General features: G+C 41.3%; 2 protein-coding genes across 2 annotated transcripts; both read right to left on the reverse strand.

The window, feature by feature from the left end:
* Window positions 1-13,259: 13,259 nt before the first annotated feature.
* On the reverse strand, window positions 13,260-15,442 carry LOC145859555 (uncharacterized). Its single transcript, XM_082959450.1, has 2 exons — window positions 15,062-15,442; window positions 13,260-14,644 (listed from the first exon to the last, which is right to left on the reverse strand). Exons 1-2 carry the CDS (start codon window positions 15,252-15,254, stop codon window positions 13,833-13,835), a joined length of 1,005 nt encoding a protein of 334 aa, XP_082815576.1. The 5' UTR covers window positions 15,255-15,442; the 3' UTR covers window positions 13,260-13,832.
* A 1,276-nt stretch (window positions 15,443-16,718) lies between these two features.
* On the reverse strand, window positions 16,719-20,631 carry LOC145859553 (uncharacterized). Its single transcript, XM_082959446.1, has 2 exons — window positions 20,327-20,631; window positions 16,719-19,955 (listed from the first exon to the last, which is right to left on the reverse strand). Exons 1-2 carry the CDS (start codon window positions 20,517-20,519, stop codon window positions 17,938-17,940), a joined length of 2,211 nt encoding a protein of 736 aa, XP_082815572.1. The 5' UTR covers window positions 20,520-20,631; the 3' UTR covers window positions 16,719-17,937.
* Window positions 20,632-20,893: the final 262 nt, after the last annotated feature.

Genomic DNA, 20,893 nt, shown 5'->3' on the forward strand with positions numbered 1-20,893 from the left:
CTCTGACCCTTTTACTCGCCCTAGCAGAGCTGGTTAGGCTGTTTTTATGTTATCCAGAGCGTTGGTGACTGCAACTGTGCTGCTGGCAACAATTTATGCTTTTTTGCCAATGTTAACTGACACAGGCCATATTCAACAGGTGTTGAGCGTTCGTAAATTCGTCAGTTATTCTGCGCTCGGGCACACTCAGACGAGATTGCTCTGAAATCTAGGTAGATAGCCAGAGAGAATTTACCAGCTACGTCTATCAACAGCTGTCGCAATGACATCATGAACATTCTATTGAAATTGATACTTGCATAGTGGAGTCTTTTGTTAAGACATGTAGCTAGCTAGCTAAACAATTAAACATAATCCCAACTCACAACGTTATTACTCTGCATGAATCTGCAGGTAGCTAACTAAAACCAGGTTCAATGTTAGCTAGATAACATTAGTCTATAACTAGCAAAGCAAATGGCTCTGAGATACGAATAATATTACTACACAGTTCATACATGTAACTTTAATTAGCGAGCCAGCCAGCTAACATTATCCATCTAGCTAACAGTACACTTTAACTTGAAATGAAAATGACTTTCTGACAAAATTAGAAATGTGTAATATCTGAAAATGTAGCTAGCTAGACTATCTTACCCATTTACGTGGATGGACGCTTCTCCCTCTCTGTTATAGATGTCATGGTTGCTCTTAGTTTGAAGATGTAATCCGCAGACAGGTGTTTTCTCCATCTCCTTAGCTATCATACTCTAATTCCACTGATTTCAAAACTCGGTCCTCCAGAAAGTGGAGAGCAACACTTACGCAGTTCTACTACGCAAAACATTTTTTTTAAAGCCATGATTACCTACACATACTGACCAGCTCAAATAGACAGAAGCATGCTACATGTCATACAAATCCGAATTCATCTCTCGACATGTCCAGCCTACTCATTATCTCAGCCAATCATGACTAGCGGGAAGGTTGCTCACTTTTTCTGTGGCTAAAGCAACTAGGCTCGTAATTTAACAATTGTATTTGTATTTACAGATGGCATACAATTTTGTTATTAAGGCACATGACAATTCACATATTCCAGAAGGCATTTCTGACAAAAAACGCATTTTGATTAAAAAAAAGCTTACTTTCAAATGGCTCTCCTGTGAAGTAGTGACACTTCGACATACGCCTAGTTTCCTGAAACGAGTCACATATCATATGATGCTGTACTCACTATAAAGTCAAACACCTTTGGTAATTCCTAACACGTACATAAAGGCCTAATGATGAAAACACAAATGTAGTAACAATTAGGGAATCATCATTAACAGCTAAAACAAATACATATTAAAGACATGTTTAAACCATATATTTCCTTTTATTTTACATTTTTAAAACAATACAAATACATGAAGTTTCAAAAAGTCCAGCAATGTAATTACATTGAACATTACACAGGGCTGTGAATAGTGTAGCTTGACCCCGAGCTGACAGATGAATGGTTCTTGCCTTTCTGCCTGCTGGAGGTACAGCATGTTGGCTCCAACCTTAAAAGTAAAAACAAATAAAGGCAAGAAACATTCATCAGTCTGTTAGGAAATGCCTTTGTCACACCATCTGGATAAGGCATTTCTGTGCTGTGCCAGAAACTAAATGGGGAGATGTGGAAACTGCATTCAATTTGTATTATTATATTCCTGTTTCATTTACACATTTCATGACGTGACTATGAGACGTGGCTGTAGATAGGGGGATTTTTATTTAGCTGAGCCTGCTATCTAGCTACATTTGTGCTAGCTAGCCATTGCTGTGAAGTCACCGATATTATTTAAATTAATGATTGAGGTAGCTACAGTATGTAATCTAACTCAACACTCAACTACTACAAACTATTTTAAATTACAATAAATAAAGGTTAATAAAGCCATGACAACAAAAAGACAACAGTCACACAGTGGCGGAATAATTCAACTATACATAGTGTATGTTTGTTTCATCACGAAACCGGAGAGCAACATCTGTCCACAAAGCAAATATTGCATGTAACAAACAGTATATGACCTGCAGCATGGTCAAGCAAGTTAATGTTTGACAGTTTACTAAACAACTAATGATTTAGAACCACAGAGTTGCCGCAAGTCAGCACAAAGACAACAGGAGGACTATTCCAGCCCCATTTCTACTTAAACATTTAAACATCATCAAATCACAAGGCTATATATGCTTAGTTTAATACATTGAAAACAAACGTAAAGAAACCAAAAACTATTTATTCCAATCAATGTTGCTGAATATCATGTGGCTGTCCATGGTACTGATTTCTGTCTGTGTGTATGTGTATATGTGTTTGTGCAATTTTTGGACTCACCCTAGATGTAGACTAGTTGAACACCAATGCCATCCTACTCTTCTTCATGTTGGCAAAACGGTCTATGGCTCTGTACACTTTTAGTTTTTGTTTTCTTAGGCTACCTAGCTAAAATACTTGCTAGCCTGACTACCTCACATGGGCAACAATGCATCAGCTAAGTTAGCTAGCTAGTTTGCGTAAGCTAGGCTACATCCAGGCTACATATTGAATTTCAATCGTCTCAGGCCAGTTGCACAATATATGAATTTATGGTTAGATCCGAATCACCGTCATAATCATTGACCTGTACAGAGAATTAAGTCAAAACCACAAGTACAAATCCCCATCTCCATCCATGGCCGATTTAGCAAGCTAGCTACTGCAGGACATCAACACAAGCAGACCAGAAACAGACAATGATGACAATGATGACGTTTTGATTAGGATGTGATTTGATTGGTGTGAAGCCAAATCCAAACTGGCTTCTCTTGGGAGTCATTTTGCTGCTCTAGGACAATCCACAGTTAAGCTCAGCTTAATGCTGATTGGCTAACAAATAAATAAATAATAATATCAAGGGAGGCCAAATGCTTGCAGGCATCATCAGTCAATGAAATAATACAGTGGCAACATGTCATACTCTTTTGTTCCAGGCAGCATCAGATAGATTGGCAACACATACTGAGACAGAGGAGCGCTCTGATGATTTTTCCTGTGAGATTCAGCCACTTGCGAATCGACGGAAATTATGAAAACACAGTGTCGAAAGTGAAATTCATTTATAATTTGAATTTTTTTATTGGTCAAATATTTAGGGAAGCCAGGCTCCACTGCTTAAAGCAATAACTATTCTGGGTGCCGCAGTAAAAGTATTGTAGGGAATACTCAGTAGTGTCTCTAGAATGTATATATGGTGTCATTTCATGGGGCTCTGAATATTGAATACATAATCATCACATATGGCTTACTGCACAACAGAAAACCAACTAACCAAACAACAGGGCAGGGCATGCTCACTGAATTAAAGGGCAACAACTATCTACTATCTAAGTAGCTTAGATATTTTTTCCCAGAACTCAAAAGTCATCCCCTTTTGTGAACACAGAAAATCAAATGTTGTTGTTTTTCTATAAATATTCTGTGTAAAAACAACTCAAAACCTGGAGAAAAAAATTACAGAGAAAATGGAATTTGGGGGGGGGAAAAGTAAACAACAATAAAAACAAATACGGATTTTAAAAGGCCCTACCAACGTTTTTTGCTTGGGCAGCAGCATCAGGGACCTTTATGTAATTGTATTTCAATGACATATTTCAGTTCACATATAGCATTGCAGACTTTGTGGAGTATTCTGCATACAGTCGGTTCACTTACACCACACAAATCTCCTGTTTCACAATGGAAGGTTCCAGATGCCAAAAAAGTACTTGTACGGAAGGAGTGATGGGTCTTCCCAGAAGAGAGTCAGATTAAAGTCTTGGCTCAAGCAAACAAATGTCAAGTACATTTTCTTTGTACATACCGAAACGGTCACAGAAATGAATTTCATTAAAATCCTTCAGTGGGTACCTCTTGACTATAACCACCCTTCTGTCTGGCCTTGGTTGTGCTCTTTGATCATCATTGAAATAGTCAAGGTAATCCCTTTTTCTCCATTGCCAAGGTCAACCTGGGGGCCAACATCGATGAGAAAGACCCACTGCAGCAGATGAAAACATAAAGAGAATGTGAAAGACTACTACCAGAAATGGATGGAGGAGCAGGCACAGAGCCTCATCGATAAAAAAAGCAGGCTTGGGTAGGTTACTTTTTAAATGTAATCCTTTACTAGTTACCTGTCCAAAATTGTTATCAGTAACGTAACTTTTGGATTACCAAAACTCAGTAACTTAATCTGATTACATTCAGTTACTTTTAGATTACTTTCCCTTTAAGAGGCATTAGAAGAAGAGTAAAATGTATGTTACCAATTGAACGACATCTATTGCCTGATAAATCAATGTTAAAGTTTACATAGCTGGCCATATATGGATGTTACATTTTACTTTATGTTTTTTTATGTAGGCTTCTTCTAACCCATCGCTTTCTATTTTTTATTTGTTTTTTATTTCACCTTTATTTAACCAGGTAGGCAAGTTGAGAACAAGTTCTCATTTACAACTGCGACCTGGCCAAGTTAAAGCAAAGCAGTTCGACACATACAACAACACAGAGTTACACATGGAGTAAAACAAACATACAGTCAATAATACAGTACAAAAACAAGTCTATATACAATGTGAGCAAATTAGGAGAGATAAGGGAGGTAAAGGCAATAAAAAGGACACGGTGGCAAAGTAAATACAATATAGCAATTAAAAAAACACTGGAATTGTAGATTTGCAGTAGGTGAATGTGCAAAGTAGAAATACTGGGGTGCAAAGGAGCAAAATAAATAAATAAATACAGTAGGGGATGAGGTAATTGTTTGGGCTATTTATAGATGGGCTATGTACAGGTGCAGTGATCTGTGAGCTGCTCTGACAGCTGGTGCTTAAAGCTGGTGAGGGAGATAAGTGTTTCCAGTTTCAGAGATTTTTGTAGTTCGTTCCAGTCATTGGCAGCAGAGAACTGGAAGGAGAGGCGGCCAAAGAAGGAATTGGCCCTGGGGTGACCAGTGAAATACACCTGCTGGAGCGCGCGCTATGGGTGGGTGCTGCTATGGTAACCAGCGAGCTGAGATAAAGCGGGACTTTATCTAGCAGGGTTTTGTAGATGACCTGGAACCAGTGGGTTTGGCGACGAGTATGAAGCGAGGGCAAGCCAACGAGAGCGTACAGGTCGCAGTGGTGGGTAGTATATGGGGCTTTGGTGACAAAACGGATGGCACTGTGATAGACTGTATCCAATTTGTTGAGTAGGGTGTTGGAGGCTATTTTGTAAATGACATCACCGAAGTCGAGGATCGGTAGGATGGTCAGTTTTACGAGGGCATGTTTGGCAGCATGAGTGAAGGATGCTTTGTTTTGCGAAATAGGAAGCCAATTCTAGATTTAACTTTGGATTGGAGATGTTTGATGTGAGTCTGGAAGGAGAGTTTACAGTCTAACCAGACACCTAGGTATTTGTAGTTGTCCACATATTCTAAGTAAGAACCGTCCAGAGTAGTGATGCTGGATGGGCGGGCAGGTGCGGGCAGCGATCGGTTGAAGAGCATGCATTTAGTTTTACTTGTATTTAAGAGCAGTTGGAGGCCACGGAAGGAGAGTTGTATGGCATTGAAGCTCGTCTGGAGGGTTGTTAACACAGTGTCCAAAGAAGGGCCAGAAGTATACAGAATGGTGTCATCTGCGTAGAGGTGGATCAGAGACTCACCAGCAGCAAGATCGACATAATTGATGTATACAGAGAAAAGAGTTGGCCAAAGAATTGAACCCTGTGGCACCCACATAGAGACTACCAGAGGCCCAGACAACAGGCCATCTGATTTGACACATTGAACTCTATCAGAGAAGTAGTTGGTGAACCAGGTGAGGCAATCATTTCAGAAACCAAGGCTATTGAGTCTGCCGATGAGGATGTGGTGATTGACAGAGTCGAAAGCCTTGGCCAGGTCAATGAATACGGCAGCACAGTATTGTTTCTTATCGATGGCGGTTACGATATCGTTTAGGACCTTGAGCATGGCTGAGGTGCACCCATGACAAGCTCTGAAACCAGATTGCATAGCGGAGAAGGTGCGATGGGATTCGAAATGGTCGGTAATCTGTTTGTTGACTTGGCTTTCGAAGACCTTAGAAAGGCAGGGTAGGATAGATATAGGTCTGTAGCAGTTTGGGTCAAGAGTGTCCCCTCCTTTGAAGACGGGGGATGACCGCAGCTTGCTGCTTTCCAATCTTTTGGAATCTCAGACGACACGAAAGAGAGGTTGAACAGGCTTGTAATAGGGGTTGCAACAATTTCGGGAGATCATTTTAGAAAGAAAGGGTCCAGATTGTCTATCCCGGCTGATTTTTAGGGGTCAAGATTTTACAGCTCTTTCAGAACATCTGCTGACTGGATTTGGGAGAAGGAGAAATGGGGAAGGCTTGGGCAAATAGCTGTGGGGGGTGCAGTGCTGTTGACCGCGGTAGGGGTAGCCAGGTGGAAAGCATGGCCAGCCGTAGAAAAATGCTTATTGAAATTCTCAATTATAGTGGCTTTATCGGAGGTGACAGAGTTTCCTATCCTCAGTGCAGTAGGAGGTGTTCTTATTCTCCATGGACTTTACAGTGTCCCAGAACTTTTTTGAGTTTGTGTTGCAGGAAGCAAATTTCTGCTTGAAAAAGCTAGCCTTGGCTTTTCTAACTGCCTGTGTATATTGGTTTCTAACTTCCTTGAAAAGTTGCATATCACGGGGGCTGTTCGATGCTAATGCAGAACGCCACAGGATGTTTTTGTGTTGGTTAAGGGCAGTCAGGTCTGGAGAGAACCAAGGGCTATATCTGTTCCTGGTTCTAAATTTCTTGAATGGGGCATGCTTATTTAAGATGGTGAGGAAGGCATTTAAAAAAAAATAACCAGGCATCCTCTACTGACGGGATGAGGTCAATATCCTTCCAGGATACCCGGGCCAGGTCGATTAGAAAGGCTTGCTTGCTGAAATGTTTCAGGGAGCGTTTGACAGTGATGAGTGGAGGTCGTTTGACCGCTGATCCATTACGGATGCAGGCAATGAGGCAATGATCGCTGAGATCTTGGTTGGAAACAGCATTACATATAATACAATTAAATGATATCTTTACATTAATAGATATAATTTAAAAGTCCAAAAATGGATGTAGCAACTACAGATTACCTCTTTCAGTCTATCAAAAGTGTGTGAGTTTGAGCATGTGTCCATTTGGCCTATGGATTTATTTATTTTATCAGCATGAATTAGATTGAGCAATAAAAGCCCCACTTTTATTCCATAGGCTGGGATCCACACTTTGCAGCTGTTGCAAGAACGCATTTTTCACTGGCTGCCAAGTGGTTTTAAAAACAATGATTGATAGGCAGCTTAAACTTCTTGAATTCAACCATTATTGGGTTAGAACAGCGTGAACAGCTATCCACAATAACCACAATCCGTAAGGCGCAATAACTAAATGAAAGAGCAGCAGTGGGATTCACATCAATGCGCTATGTAGATATCAATAATAATAATAAGTGATATCCGTAGCGCCGTAGACTACACAACTGCTGTCATTCGTACCTCCAAGTGTTTATTCAAGTTGGATAATATTTGGATGCCGACAGCAGTCGCACCATTGATAGACATAGCTTGGACTGTAGCCTACAAAAGCCTATTACTGAGCTAAGTTCGAATACCCGCACTAACATACTGTATACAACATACTTAATGAGTATATACTACATACTATATACAATTAGTTAATTTTACTTAATATAAATGAACAGTATGCTTTCAGTTGAGCGCAGTAGCTCTTCACCTGTCTACCATAGAAGTTGATGCTGTTGCTATGCAACCTCTTGCTAGCTAGTTAGCATAACAAATTACTAGTTAGACATTCGGGTGTGTTAGAAAGAGGAGGAAGGGAAGTGCTACTTAGGTACACAATAGTACATTTTGGTAGACAGAAGGTGCTCTTTGGTATAAGTGGTGAATTGGTCATCAAAAAGAAAGGAGGACCAAGGCACTTCTTAAATTCAATCTGGAGTGCCAGAGTGCGCTCGTAGATTCAGAACGTTGTCTGATTGTCCATTTGTAAATTCAGAGCATTTCGCTCTCGGAGTGCACACTGGACGCTCAAGCCGAGGAGTAGGGTTGGTTTGAGCATTCTGACCTTACAACGGCAGTCAAGCACCCAAGCTAACATTGGCTAGCTTGCTAGCTACTTACAGACACAAATGAGACCACTCTGACCATTTTACTCGCCCTAACAGAGCTGGTTAGGCAGTTTTCCTGTTACCCAGAGCGTTGGTAACTGTGCTGCTGGCAACAATTTGATTAGAGGTTTACTGACACCGGCCATATTCAACAGGTGTTGAGCGCTGGCAAATTCATTATGAAAGTGCTCTGAAATCGGAGTAGATAGAACGCACAATGACTATACCATTTAGCTAAGCTAAGAATGACGGGAATAATCAAGTCAATAAACATTGAGTAGTTAGTTAGATAGCCTATATTTAATATACTGGCAAGTTTGATGTATAAGTAGCCAACTAACGTTAGGTAGCTAATGTAATAAAGATAATCTAACGATTTACCTAATGATATATAAGGAGGGCATTTGCACAACATGTTTCACAACAGCACACAACAAAATTCCAGAGACATATTGAGCAACCAAGTGATACCAATCACGACCACACCCAGAGGACAGATGGCTGACTTAAGAAACTCACACAAAAATGTCAAGACATGAAGGCGCCCTAGCCACACGAACTGACCACTGGCGTAAAGAACAACATTCCATGAATATCGCAAGCACCCAGACACGAATTACCAGAAATACACACACACACACACACACACACACACACACACACTTAGGTGTGTTGGACTCCGAGGACAAAGGACACTGCCAAGGGCCAATGGGAAGTCGACACCACCTGGAGAGTGGACCGTCCCTCCACTCATCGACCAGTCAGGAGAGCGGACCTACTAGACTCAACGTCAACACACTGTTATTTCATTGTATAAATTGGATGTACACTATGTTTCGGGGCTCTCTCTTCTGCTAGTTCCCTAAGAGCTAAACGAACGAGCCCGTGCACGCTCAGCCAAATATCTTTGTCTCATAATAAACTGCCTTACTATATACTGAATCCACCTGGTCCATCGTCTTGACTTGGTTTCCTTCTCAAATAACTAATCATCAACACTAACTAACAACATACTGGTACATACTGCTGTAATGATACGCTACGTGGTTCATAAGGACAGCGTAGCTAACAAATTGTCAGCCAATATAACGTGTGAGGTAACTTATTTGAAAAGTCATTACTTTATTATATTGCTCAACATTTTCTTAACATTTGTCATAATTAGTTAAAGCAATGAATTTGTATCCGCTCTCTGCATATTTTCCGCCATTTTCTTCAAATCTGGAAACAATGTGAAGCCACACCCATTTCCTGAAGAATTGCATTATGGGCCTGAAGTATGGAAACAGTGTCCTCTGCGTGTATACTGCATATTTTGGCGAATTTAGTACAACATCCTGGAACTTTTGGCATACTAACTATATCCATACTATGACCAATAAGCATACTATATACTCAATTCACATCACAAATAGTATGGTTAGTGCAGTTAGTATGAGTATTCAAACACAGCTCTGCTCTTTTACCGCGATCCATCAAACACATTTGGTGTGTCATCATAGTGGTCTTTGACTTGTGGTCAGACTCACTCAGGTGGAACAAACTTAAATTTGTGTCTTTTTTCAATGCTGATTTGAATATCTGAGAAAACAGAGAAGTGTCAGATTTTTTTTGTTGAAAACATCCTTTCTGAATTTAAAAGTAATCCTCTAAATAATCATCTCGTTTTTCAAAAGTATCTGTAATCTGATTACAATATTTTTGCTGGTAATGTAACGAATTACAATTACCGTTTTTTGTAATCCGTTACTCCCCAACCCTGAAAACAAGTAAGCACATATGAAGGGGGATAGCTAAACATTCAGCAGATTCTATGCAGTTTTGTTTATAAGCAACAGCTTGTGCAGATACAAAACATTCACAAGCCCCACACACCCATAATAATCATATAGTGTGAATAATGTAGCGAATTCAGGGGTAGCCCTGACCAGGATTTGAATTCCAGTCCAGCGCCTGTCAGCCCAACACCTTAGCTCTTACGCACTAATCATCAAGGACAGAGATCCCAACCTCTTTTAAACAAAGAGATCCCAACCTCTTTTAAGGTCACGACACTAACCCCTTCCTTTGCGTTCTCGGCTTCTTTATGCCAAGACCTTCACTTTAACAAACGCCTCTCCGATGGCCTCACTGGCACCATCCCACGTTTCACACCAATGTAGTGAATTGAGGGGTAGCCCCGACCGGGACCCAAACCAGGTTCCAGACACTGTCAACCCAACACCTTAGCCCTAGGTGTTGTTTGTTAAGGTATTGGGTCGCTACAATAGGTTAACATGTTGCCTTGTGTTTTCCTCCTCAGCGGATGCCTTCCAATCGGGGAAGATCCCGCCTAGTCCGTTCACTGGTTCCCTAGTCCGTTATGTTTTTATCGGCTTGTCAAAAAAAATAACCTACTTTATGAAGGTAACTTCGCACGTTCATCCAAAATAATTCCAGCATCCGAACAGTGTACTGTGCACCCGCCAACTTCCCTTGAATTTGTAAGTGGCTGAAACAATTTCACTGGAGAAAGCATTCAAGCGAGCGAAACAGCGTCCCTCTGTCTTACTATATGTCACCCATGTATCTGATGCTGTCTGGCAAAAAAGAGTATGACATGCCTTACTCTTTTTGGCCAGACAGCATCAGATTAATGGGCTACACATACTGAGACAGAGGGGCACTGTTTTTCTCGCTCAGATGCTGAATCTAGGATTGATGTGTCATTATTTCGGCTTGCGTCTCGGTCAAATAAATGATCAATATTTAAATGTTTTATTTGGATGGGCAAGGAGGTACGGTACGGTGGGCCAGGCCCACTAAGGCCCGCCAATAATGCCGGCCCTATACTGATAACTTGGTGTGTTGGGGACTGAGATTTTGCAGCGTTCATAACATCTCCTACTATTGTAAAAATGAGCACGAGACTGGAAAACGCCCCTCCAGCTCATATTTACTAGTGGGATCCCTGAGCTCTGACTTCTGTTACATGCTGAACTCTGATATCACCTACTAAATAAATGACTTTGATAACAATTTTCAGCAGTTAAATGCAACAACAAAACATTATTTATAAAAAGCAATCTATTGATATTGTTTTGAACACTATAATTTGTTTACAAGCATGATAGCTGTTGTTTTAGTTTATGGTTGACAAAGCTTGTTTGCCATTAGCCAATTTGTGTTTCTCAACCATTTCACCGTGAAAGCATTCAACTGTTTTTTATGACTTCACAACTGGTAATTACCCCCTTCCCACTTGGTTATGAACGCAGCAATAAACCTGTGATTTGTGAACCCCAGGTGGCCCTCCACGCCCAGGCATGCTACCAGTACCCGGGCCCCATATGGGTGGTCATGGTCCTCCTATGATGCAAATGAGGGGCCCCCCACCACATGGAATGATGCCTGGAGGTGAGATTGTTGCCCCAACACTTAAATTATATATTGTTGATGTAAATATATTTTTGATAGGAATTGGATTAAAGATCTACAAGTTCTCACCTGCGTTTACACAATGTGTCTACTGCTGATCACCAATATCTTCATTGAACAAAATACAGTAGTTCATGCATGGTCAAGGTCATAACTTTGAGATGTATTTTTCACCAAAATTTGATAGAATGGATTCACAAGGGACATGTATACTCAACCATGATTAGGATCTAATGTGAATAACAAGTGAAACCAGTTAAGATATCTGTGATGTTTGCTTTCCTGTAGGTCAGGTAAGCGAACACCAATGGGCCACATGCAGATGATGCCTGGCCCACATATTATGCGCCCCCATCGGCAAATGATGCTAATCAGACCGGGTATGATCCGGCCAGACAGACCTAAAATCAAGTGGCTCTCTCGGTTCTGCACTGCAATAAATGTTCTTTGGAGGTCACTGTTGCCCCAAATGCATTGTTTGGGTTTTGGAAATGGCCACCTATTGTCTCAACTCTAAAACCCTTTTGGTTAGAGTGAACACCGTGTTTCAGCGAGCTCCCGTGGCATTAGTTAATTTATCTCTTTATATTAATTTCTTAGCTTGAAAAAGTAGTACAATTTGCAAAATATGTTACTCTACAATGAGTCTTGACGGATATGTAAAACGTTTCTGACAACATGCCCAGCAGAACTACTAAGAACTCAACCAAAACCACCACCCCTGTAGGGCTCCCGAGTGGCGCAGCAGCCTAAGGCACTGCATCTCACTTTGACCATATTGATTGGTCAAAGTGCAATGACAGATAACAGACTGTGTTTATTTAAGTGGAACATTAGAGGGAGCCATAGTCCCCTAAAAAATTTAAAAGTACTCTCTTTAAAAAAAAATATATATATATATATATATATACAGTATATTTCTGACTGGATTACAAATGACAACTCCTCTATTCAGTTAGATATTGAGACTTATTTTTCAAAATACCCCTAGCAGGATATTTTATTTTTCAGAAGCTTCAAATCTGTAAAAGATAGCTGAGATAATCCCATTACAATTAATACACTCAAGGCATGGAGGATCAGTTCAACGTTTTGAGGGAAGGTCCAAAATAACCTCTGCGCTCTTACCCAGATTCTTAAGATCATAGATTTTGTACCAAAATTGGTGGATGTTGGCTATAACCTTTGGATTAATAAGGGCATAGGCAGACTAAATTATTTATATGCTGACAAGATTCTAATGTCATTTGAGCAGATGGTTGAGAAATATCGGCTCCCAAAGCAGGACTTTTCCTGCTTTCTACAAGTCAGACACGTTTTCAACCAACAACTTGGTTGGCAACCCTGATGTCTGTCATTGAAAGAATGCTTGTTTTCTTCACAACGCAAAATGTCTGTAAGTTTATTTTATGATACTTTAAGGTCCTTTCTACTGTAGACACACAGGGGGTCAAGCGAGTGTGGGAGAATGAACTGTCTGTTACTATTGTTGAGGAGATGTGGGAGGACATTTGGAGACATGCAAAAACAATATATCTATCTGTAATCGCATTAGAGCAATCCAATTAAGAATAATACACACATTGCATATATCTCTAAATCGCAGACATGCTTTTAACCCTTTCTCCTCTCCTTAGTATCTTAAATGTAAAACTGATACATGCACCCTTACATTTCTTATGGCCATGTTCCAAATTACAAAGCTACTGGTCTAAAGGTCCTTCAAGAAATTGAAAAAACTTCCATGGTCGACCTAGAATGAAACTCAATTTCTTTGCTGTTAGTTCTCCCTAGTAAGCATGTTACTTCTGCGTGTCACAGAAGGCTGTACAACATTCCTACCTTCGCAGCGGGGAAAAACATTCTCTTGCAGTGGATTAGTGACATCTATTCAAGGTTGGCAAATGTAAACACCTCTTATCCCTTGGGTTTTGTTATTCCAATGTAAAATGTGCTTTTTTAGACCCACAGACTTTTATTTTTTTTAATAAATAAAATGAGTAGACTTGAACGTGTATGTTGGTCTTCAATCATTTGTTTTGAATAATAGATAGTTGACAGAGGCTCCTAACTATCTATAGCTTCATAAAATGAGAACACCTGTTGTTTAGTTAATGGTCAATGCGTTTATTCCTTCAACTATTGACCCATACTTTATTCAATTAAAAGGGCATTACTTAAGTGTGCCATATAGATAGAAGGCTACTTTTCAGACAGACTCTTTCTCCGCAGGTCACTTGTACGTTCTTTTCTTCTTGTGAATGTGCAGCATGTGATTCGTAAGGGCATTCGTCCGACTGAAGCATTTGCCACAATCATGGCAGCTAAATGGTTTCTCCCCAGTGTGTATCCTCATGTGCTCCGTCAGGGCTCCTTTCAGTTTAAAGCATCTTCCACAAACATGGCAACGGTGTGGCCTTTCCCCTGTGTGAAGTTTCAGGTGTGTTTTTAACGTGCCTACCGCAACAAAGCCTTTGTTACATAAAGGACATGTAAATGGTTTCTCTCCTGCATGACCCATCATATGCACGATAAGACTTTTTTCCCTTTTGAGGAATTTGCCACATACATTGCACTGAAATGGTTTGTCTGATTCTGCATTGCCAATTAGCTGATTTATATTTAATGTGCTCACGGAGCTGTAAGGGGTTACTACAGAGAGGGTTTGAGAGTCACTGGTTGGTTCTGATACTCTGTAATCCTCTTCATCGGGTTCTATTTTGATCTCTTCAATTGTGCTGGTAGGTAGTGAGTCCCTCTCTCTGTTCTCTATAGTTTGTATGTGGTAAAGTTGGGAGGACTTATGTGGGTCATCCTGATCACAGTCACTTTTCACAAAGGGAGGAGAACATGTTAGAATGTTGGTATCAGACTCCAGCCCCTGAAGCTGCTCTTCCTCCTGATTGGTCCTGAGTTCTTCCTGTTCCTCTTTAATCTGTGTGGGGTCTGAGTCCTCCTGCCCCAGACCTGGGGTCCACTCCTGCTCACAGTGCTGCTGCTCAAGGGGAACCTCCTCAGGAACAGGGAGAATGAGCTGCTGGGTATCTGGCAGAAAGGACAGAGGATGAAAGAGTTGTCTAGATCGCCATATTCATAGTGGTGACAAGATGAGATGTAATCTGTCCAAGTATTAGGTAGTAATATTTTAAAATATTCACTTTGATTATAAATGAATGGGTGTTCTAAAAACTCTAGAGGCTTGCACAGATTATTTAATCAGCCAACAGTATTCGCATGCCATGGTAACTTTATTGCAGTCGATCTGTGCATCTCAGAAAATTGCTTAGTATATTTGCTTCCTGAGATATTACACTAGCGTGTGCTTCCTTCCCTCAAGGTGATATTAGATAAGCGCGACACCAATACAGCCTACCTGGGACGCAATCAATGTGTAATTTATTGAATTGTGTAGCATAATTAATAACGAGATCTATCTGTAATGGTAGGTAGGTGGCCACAAACCGGCTTTATGTAACTTTATCTTCGGTTGGGTAACGATGTGCAGTTGCCTTCGTAGACGATCGATCTCCTCCTTTGAACGGGAGATTTCTTCCTGGTACTCCGTTATCGTTTTTTCCACTGCCCCAAATATCTCAACAGCCGCCGCAGTTAATCGCTCGGTGAGAAACGTATTCAACAGCTGCAGTTTGGACATTTTCAGATAGATTAATGCTCTTAATCCACAGAATCAACAATATTTATTGCATTTCTTCTCTCAAACGCAAATAAACGGATACACATGCGCAGCCTCTATAGCTCTTGCCCTGGGAAGTTATTGGCTGTGTAGAACAGCTTGCTACATTACCGCCACCTGCTGTACAGTATGACTGATTTAGAGTGAATAATTATTTCAGCTTTTTGACCAGAACATTTGACACATTAATTAAACTCCAACAGTAGGCTATGTGAGCCACTGGATATCATAATAGCCAAGTTCATTATGCATAAAATGAAGTTAATAAGAAACAAACCTAGATGATTGAAGTGGTATGTCTCCTCCATGGTCTCTCATAATACTGAAGTCAAAAAAGGTATGTCTCCACTATAGCCTCTGCAGTGACAGTGATTATCAGATGGTTTGCTATGCAACCCTGCCGGAGCAGAGAGAAGATCTTATTGAACACGCATTTCCTATTTGAAATGATTTGCCAACCGGCTACCTGGTCCACAACGATCTTCTCATTCATGGACTATGCACCCTGCACTATCATCCTAGAACTGCACATTGCTCTTTGCACATTATATGCACCTGATTCTTTTTCAGAAACATATTTTCCTCACCGCACATCATCCTGGTAAAGTGTTTTTTTATTCATACATCTCTACATACATAATGTACACTGAGTGTACAAAACATTAGGAACACATCCTCTTTCCATGACAGACTGACCAGGTGAAAACTATGATCCCTTATTGATGTCACCTTCAAACAGTATAAATGAAGGGAGGAGACCGGTTAAAGGATTTTTAAGCCTTGAGACATGGATTGTGTGTGGGCGATTCAGAGGGTGAATGGGCAAGACAAACTATTGAGGAAAGGGGGATATCAAGTCAGTTGTACAACTGAAATGTGTCTTCCGCATTTAACACAACCCCTTTAGGTGCCTTTGAACAGGGTATGTCAAGAACTCCAACGCTGCTGGGCTTTTCAAACTCAACAGTTTCCGGTGTGTATCAAGAATGGTCCACCACCCAAAGGACAGTCAACCAACTTGACACAACTGTGAGAAGCATTGGAGTCAACATGGGCCAGCACCCCTGTGGAACGCTTTCGACACCTCGTAGAGTCCATGCTCCAACAAATTGAGGCTGTTCTTAGGGCAAAAGGGGGTGCAACGCAATATTAAGGTGTTCCTAATGTTTTGTACAATGTAGCTTGTAGTTGTTCAATTGGCGTATATAGAGTGCATATCGCATGTGGATTTGTGTAAACTCTGCTTCTATTATGCTGGCTGTATATCCTGTTTATCATCGTCTGTATACTGTTTACTGTGGCAGCACTATTTCACCAAGTCAAATTCCTTTAAATGCAAATGTATTTGGGGAATAAAGGTGATTCTGATCTATGATATCTATGGATGTTTTGTGTGCAAAGGGTGCAAACTCAAGGAGTAGGCTATTTCAAGAGCAAAAATGTACCTTTTTAATGAATGGTAAATGTAATGGACAAATATTCATAGGTTTCACACAAAATGCTGATGTTAGGTCAAACAAAAAGCTACACATTTAATTTGGGTGTCAAGCCAAGGAAGTCCATTACAATAAATGACAACATGTACACAATTCTTCGTTATTGCTGCAACAAATACTTTCATAAGATGAAATCAAGCCGATACCAATGATATAGTATTACATAGATCAGCACTGAGGGGAGGACGGCTCATAATAATGGCTGGAACAGAGCAAATGGAATGGCGTCAAACACGTGGAAACCCTATATTTGATACCATTCCACCGATTCTGCTACAGCAATTACCACGAGCCCGTCTTCCCCAATTAAGGTGCCACCAACCTCCTGTGATATAGATACATTAATATCAAACAACGCATTAGCCTTAAAGGGATAGTTCACCCAAATTGGTTTCCTTACCCTGTAAGCAGTCTATGGACAAGGTATGACCGTTTCCACATGCTAACATTTCAGTGTTTGTGGTGCAAATCCCATTCAAGTCATGTAACTGATACTATCATTTTTCACGCATCATGTCCAAATCATCTGAAAGTATCTGAAATGGATTGTAATCCTCAGTCACAAATAAATCGTTCCCTGACTTGAATGGGATTTGTGCCACAAATGCTAAAACGTTAGCATGTGAAAACAGTGCCAAGGAAACTAAACCAAAACATGGATTGCCGTCATACCTTGTCCATAGACTACTTACAGGGTAAGGAAACCAATGTAATTTTGTAATTTGGGCAAACTAACCCTTTAATCAAACAAAACAGAGTTTTTACTAATAGAAGATAGTGACTAAATTGTTGTGACATTTGATAAATTAGCTGGGACTTTTGCTTCTGCCTTAAAATCCACTCAATCTACAAAATGTTCTACAATGTTCTGCATGTTTATTCATGCATACCCTAAGTTTATTCTACCCAGTCGTCCTCTGAGGTTCCTAATGGTATATAGAGTACAATGCGCTCTCAAACTGGGTTCTAACCTCACATTTTCCCCACACAGGTCTCTTTCAACCTTTTGAACTGGGGTGGTGTATTGTCATTTTCTCTCACACCAGAAAATGACAGAAATAAATTCACAATGAAAGGAGGAGTTTTTACTCTGCGAGTGCTCTTCACGTTCTCTCAATATTCTCATTTGATTGAAGCATTTACCACAGTCATTGAACCGGTTGTTTCTCTGCCGTGTGTTTCATAGTGTGGCTAGCCAAGTACGCCTTCTGAGTGAAGGATTTGTCACAAACATTGCACTTATATCTTTTCTCCCCCGTGTGTGTCCTCATATGAATTTTCAGGTCTGCATTCAAAGAGAAACATTTGCCACATTCTTCGCACCTGCATGGTTTCTCCCCTGTGTGTCTTATCATATGGGTGGTCAGATTTCCCTTCAGACCAAAGCATTTGCCACATTCAGGGCAGGGATATGGTTTCTCCCCTGTATGGGTCCTCGTATGTTCTGCCAGTTTTTCCTTCCGACTGAAGCTTTTCCCGCAATCATTGCACTGATAGGGTTTCTCTCCTGTGTGAATTTCCTGGTGGCGACTTAGATGAGTCGTGGATGAGAAACATTTTCCACATGAAGTGCACTTAAATGGCCTCTCCCCTGTGTGAGTCTTCTCATGGTCTTCCAGGGATTTTCTCACAGTGAAGCCTTTCCCACAGTGTTTGCACTGAAATGGCTTCTCCCCTGTATGGATCCTCATATGTACTTTCAGGTTGGAACTACAAGTGAAGACTTTAGCACAGGCGTGGCAGAAATGCTTCACTCCCATGTGGGTTTGCAAATGCTTCACCATACTATCTGTGGACCTAAAATCTTTCCCACAAACCCCACAAAGATGGTATTTATCCTTTAAATGAATTTTTTGCACATGACTAACTAGATAAGTCATGAAAACAAAAGACTTCCCACACATCTTGCAACAATGAGGAGCAGTATGGTTTTTATTGGCTGTTGTTACCTTGGGTAACTTGGTGATTTTCCTGCCTCCAGCACTGGTAAGATAACTTTGTCCTTTCTTGTGGGGTAACTTTTTAGTTTTCCTGCCTTCAGCACTGGCAGGAGAGCTTTGTTCTTTCTTGACCCGTGCTCTCAATGTCCGAACTAACCCTAGTGCTGACCGTAGTCCTCCAGTCTCCTCTCCTCTTATACGTGGTGACTTGGAAGTTCTCCTGCCTACTGCACTGGTATTGGTGCTTTGCACTGTCTTGAGGGGTGACTTGGTAGTCTTCCTGCCTCCATCACTGGTATTGGGACTTTGCACGGTCTTAAGGGGTAACTTGGCAGTCTTCCTGCCTACTGCACTGGTATCAGGGCTTTGCACTGTCTTGAGGGGTAACTTGGTAGTCTTCTTGCCTACTGCACTGGTATCAAGGCTTTGCACTGTCTTGAGGGGTAACTTGGTAGTCTTCCTGCCTACTGCACTGGTATCAGGACTTTGCACTGTCGTGAGGGGTAACTTGGTAGTCTTCTTGCCTACTGCACTGGTATCAGGGCTTTGCACTGTCTTGAGGGGTAACTTGGTAGTCTTCCTGCCTACTACATTGGTATCTGGGCTTTGCACTGTCTTCAGGGGCAACTTGGTAGTCTTCTTGCCTCCATCACTGGTATCTGGGCTTTGCACTATCTTAAGGGGCAACTTGGTAGTCTTCCTGCTTACTGCACTGGAATGGGAGCTTTGTACTTTCTTGTGGGGTAATTTTTTGGTTCTCCGGCCTCCAACACTTGCTTGCATACTGGTTGTACGTATTAACCCCAACGCTGACAGTAGTCCTCCACTCGCCACTACATCAACACTTCCACTGGTGTTGTTCTGAGCTGCAGGGGATCCTGGATTTTCTACAGAGAGGGACTGGAAGTCACTGGTTGTTAATGATGCCCCATTTCTCTCCCCCTCCGGTTCGGTGTCCATCTCTTCAGTTGTGTTGGTGGTTAGTGAGGGCTGGGGTGGGTCCTGATCATAGTCACTTTCCACACAGGGAGGAGTAAATATGAACTCTATGTCGGGCTCCAGTCCTTGATACTGTTGCTCCTCCTGACTGGTCCTGACCTCCTCTTCCCTTTCAATGTGTGTGGGCTCTGGCTCCTCCTGGCCTAGACTGGGGATCCACTCCTGCTCACAGTGCTGTTTCTCAGGGGGAACCTCCTCTGGGACAGGGAGAGTGAGTTGCTGGGCATCTGGTGGGGTAAATTATATGAACATTCAGTTTGTGGCAGAAATGTATTTTTGTTTATATATTTCATTACATTTGTTTACAGTTGTTGGCAGCCTGACTGCAACAATTGTATTTGCAACAACTCTAGCGATGCCATTGATCTAGTAACGTTAGTGATGAAGAAATGAAAAGCCCGCACACGTAATATAGTTAGCTAGCTAGTCTCTCCCCGGTGCTTTACCGCACCCAAAAACACTGGGGAGCTACTACCGTGTGCGGGACTTTCAATTCTTTAGCTATATAATTGTTTAGCCCAGCAACGTTACTCGAGTTTAGGATGTGCACATCACCCTCCTATTTTTTATAATCTAGTTAGCAGTGGCCACTACTAACCTGCTTTATGTAACTTTAAGTCGGGTTTCAAAGCCAAATCCAGAAGCCTCTGTAGACGTTCGATCTCCTCCTTCGAACTGGAGATTTCTTCCTGTAACTCGGTTATTGTTTTTTCCACTGCCCCAAATATCTCAACAGTTGCCTCCGTCAAGCGCTGTGAGAGAAACACATTCAACTGCTGTAGTTTGGACATTTTGAGGGAAATTAAAGTCAATACGTTTATGCTATTTCTGCTCACTCCGTAGCTCTGCTCAAACAAAGATGGCGGAAGTGAAACCACAAGGGCGGCGGGAGTGACGAACCAAAGATTGAAACTCTGTGGACGACCTACTCTGCATTTAGTCACGTGGTATACAAAGAGTGACGATATTGCGGTACCGAAACCCTACCAACAGAGGGCATTAAGCACAAGAGCAGATAAATGTTAGTCATTTTCCCTCAGATAACAAAAAAATGTATAGACACGGGCCCCATTCGAAGTAACAAAATGTTGACACTGTATCTAGGTTTCCATCCGATAGCGACAGATTTTTCCCAACAGTGGTGTTTCCACCTAACGGATTTAGT

The sequence above is a fragment of the Salmo salar genome, chromosome 12 (assembly GCF_965601325.2).
Source record: "Salmo salar chromosome 12, fSalSal1, whole genome shotgun sequence".
NCBI lineage: Eukaryota > Metazoa > Chordata > Actinopteri > Salmoniformes > Salmonidae > Salmo > Salmo salar.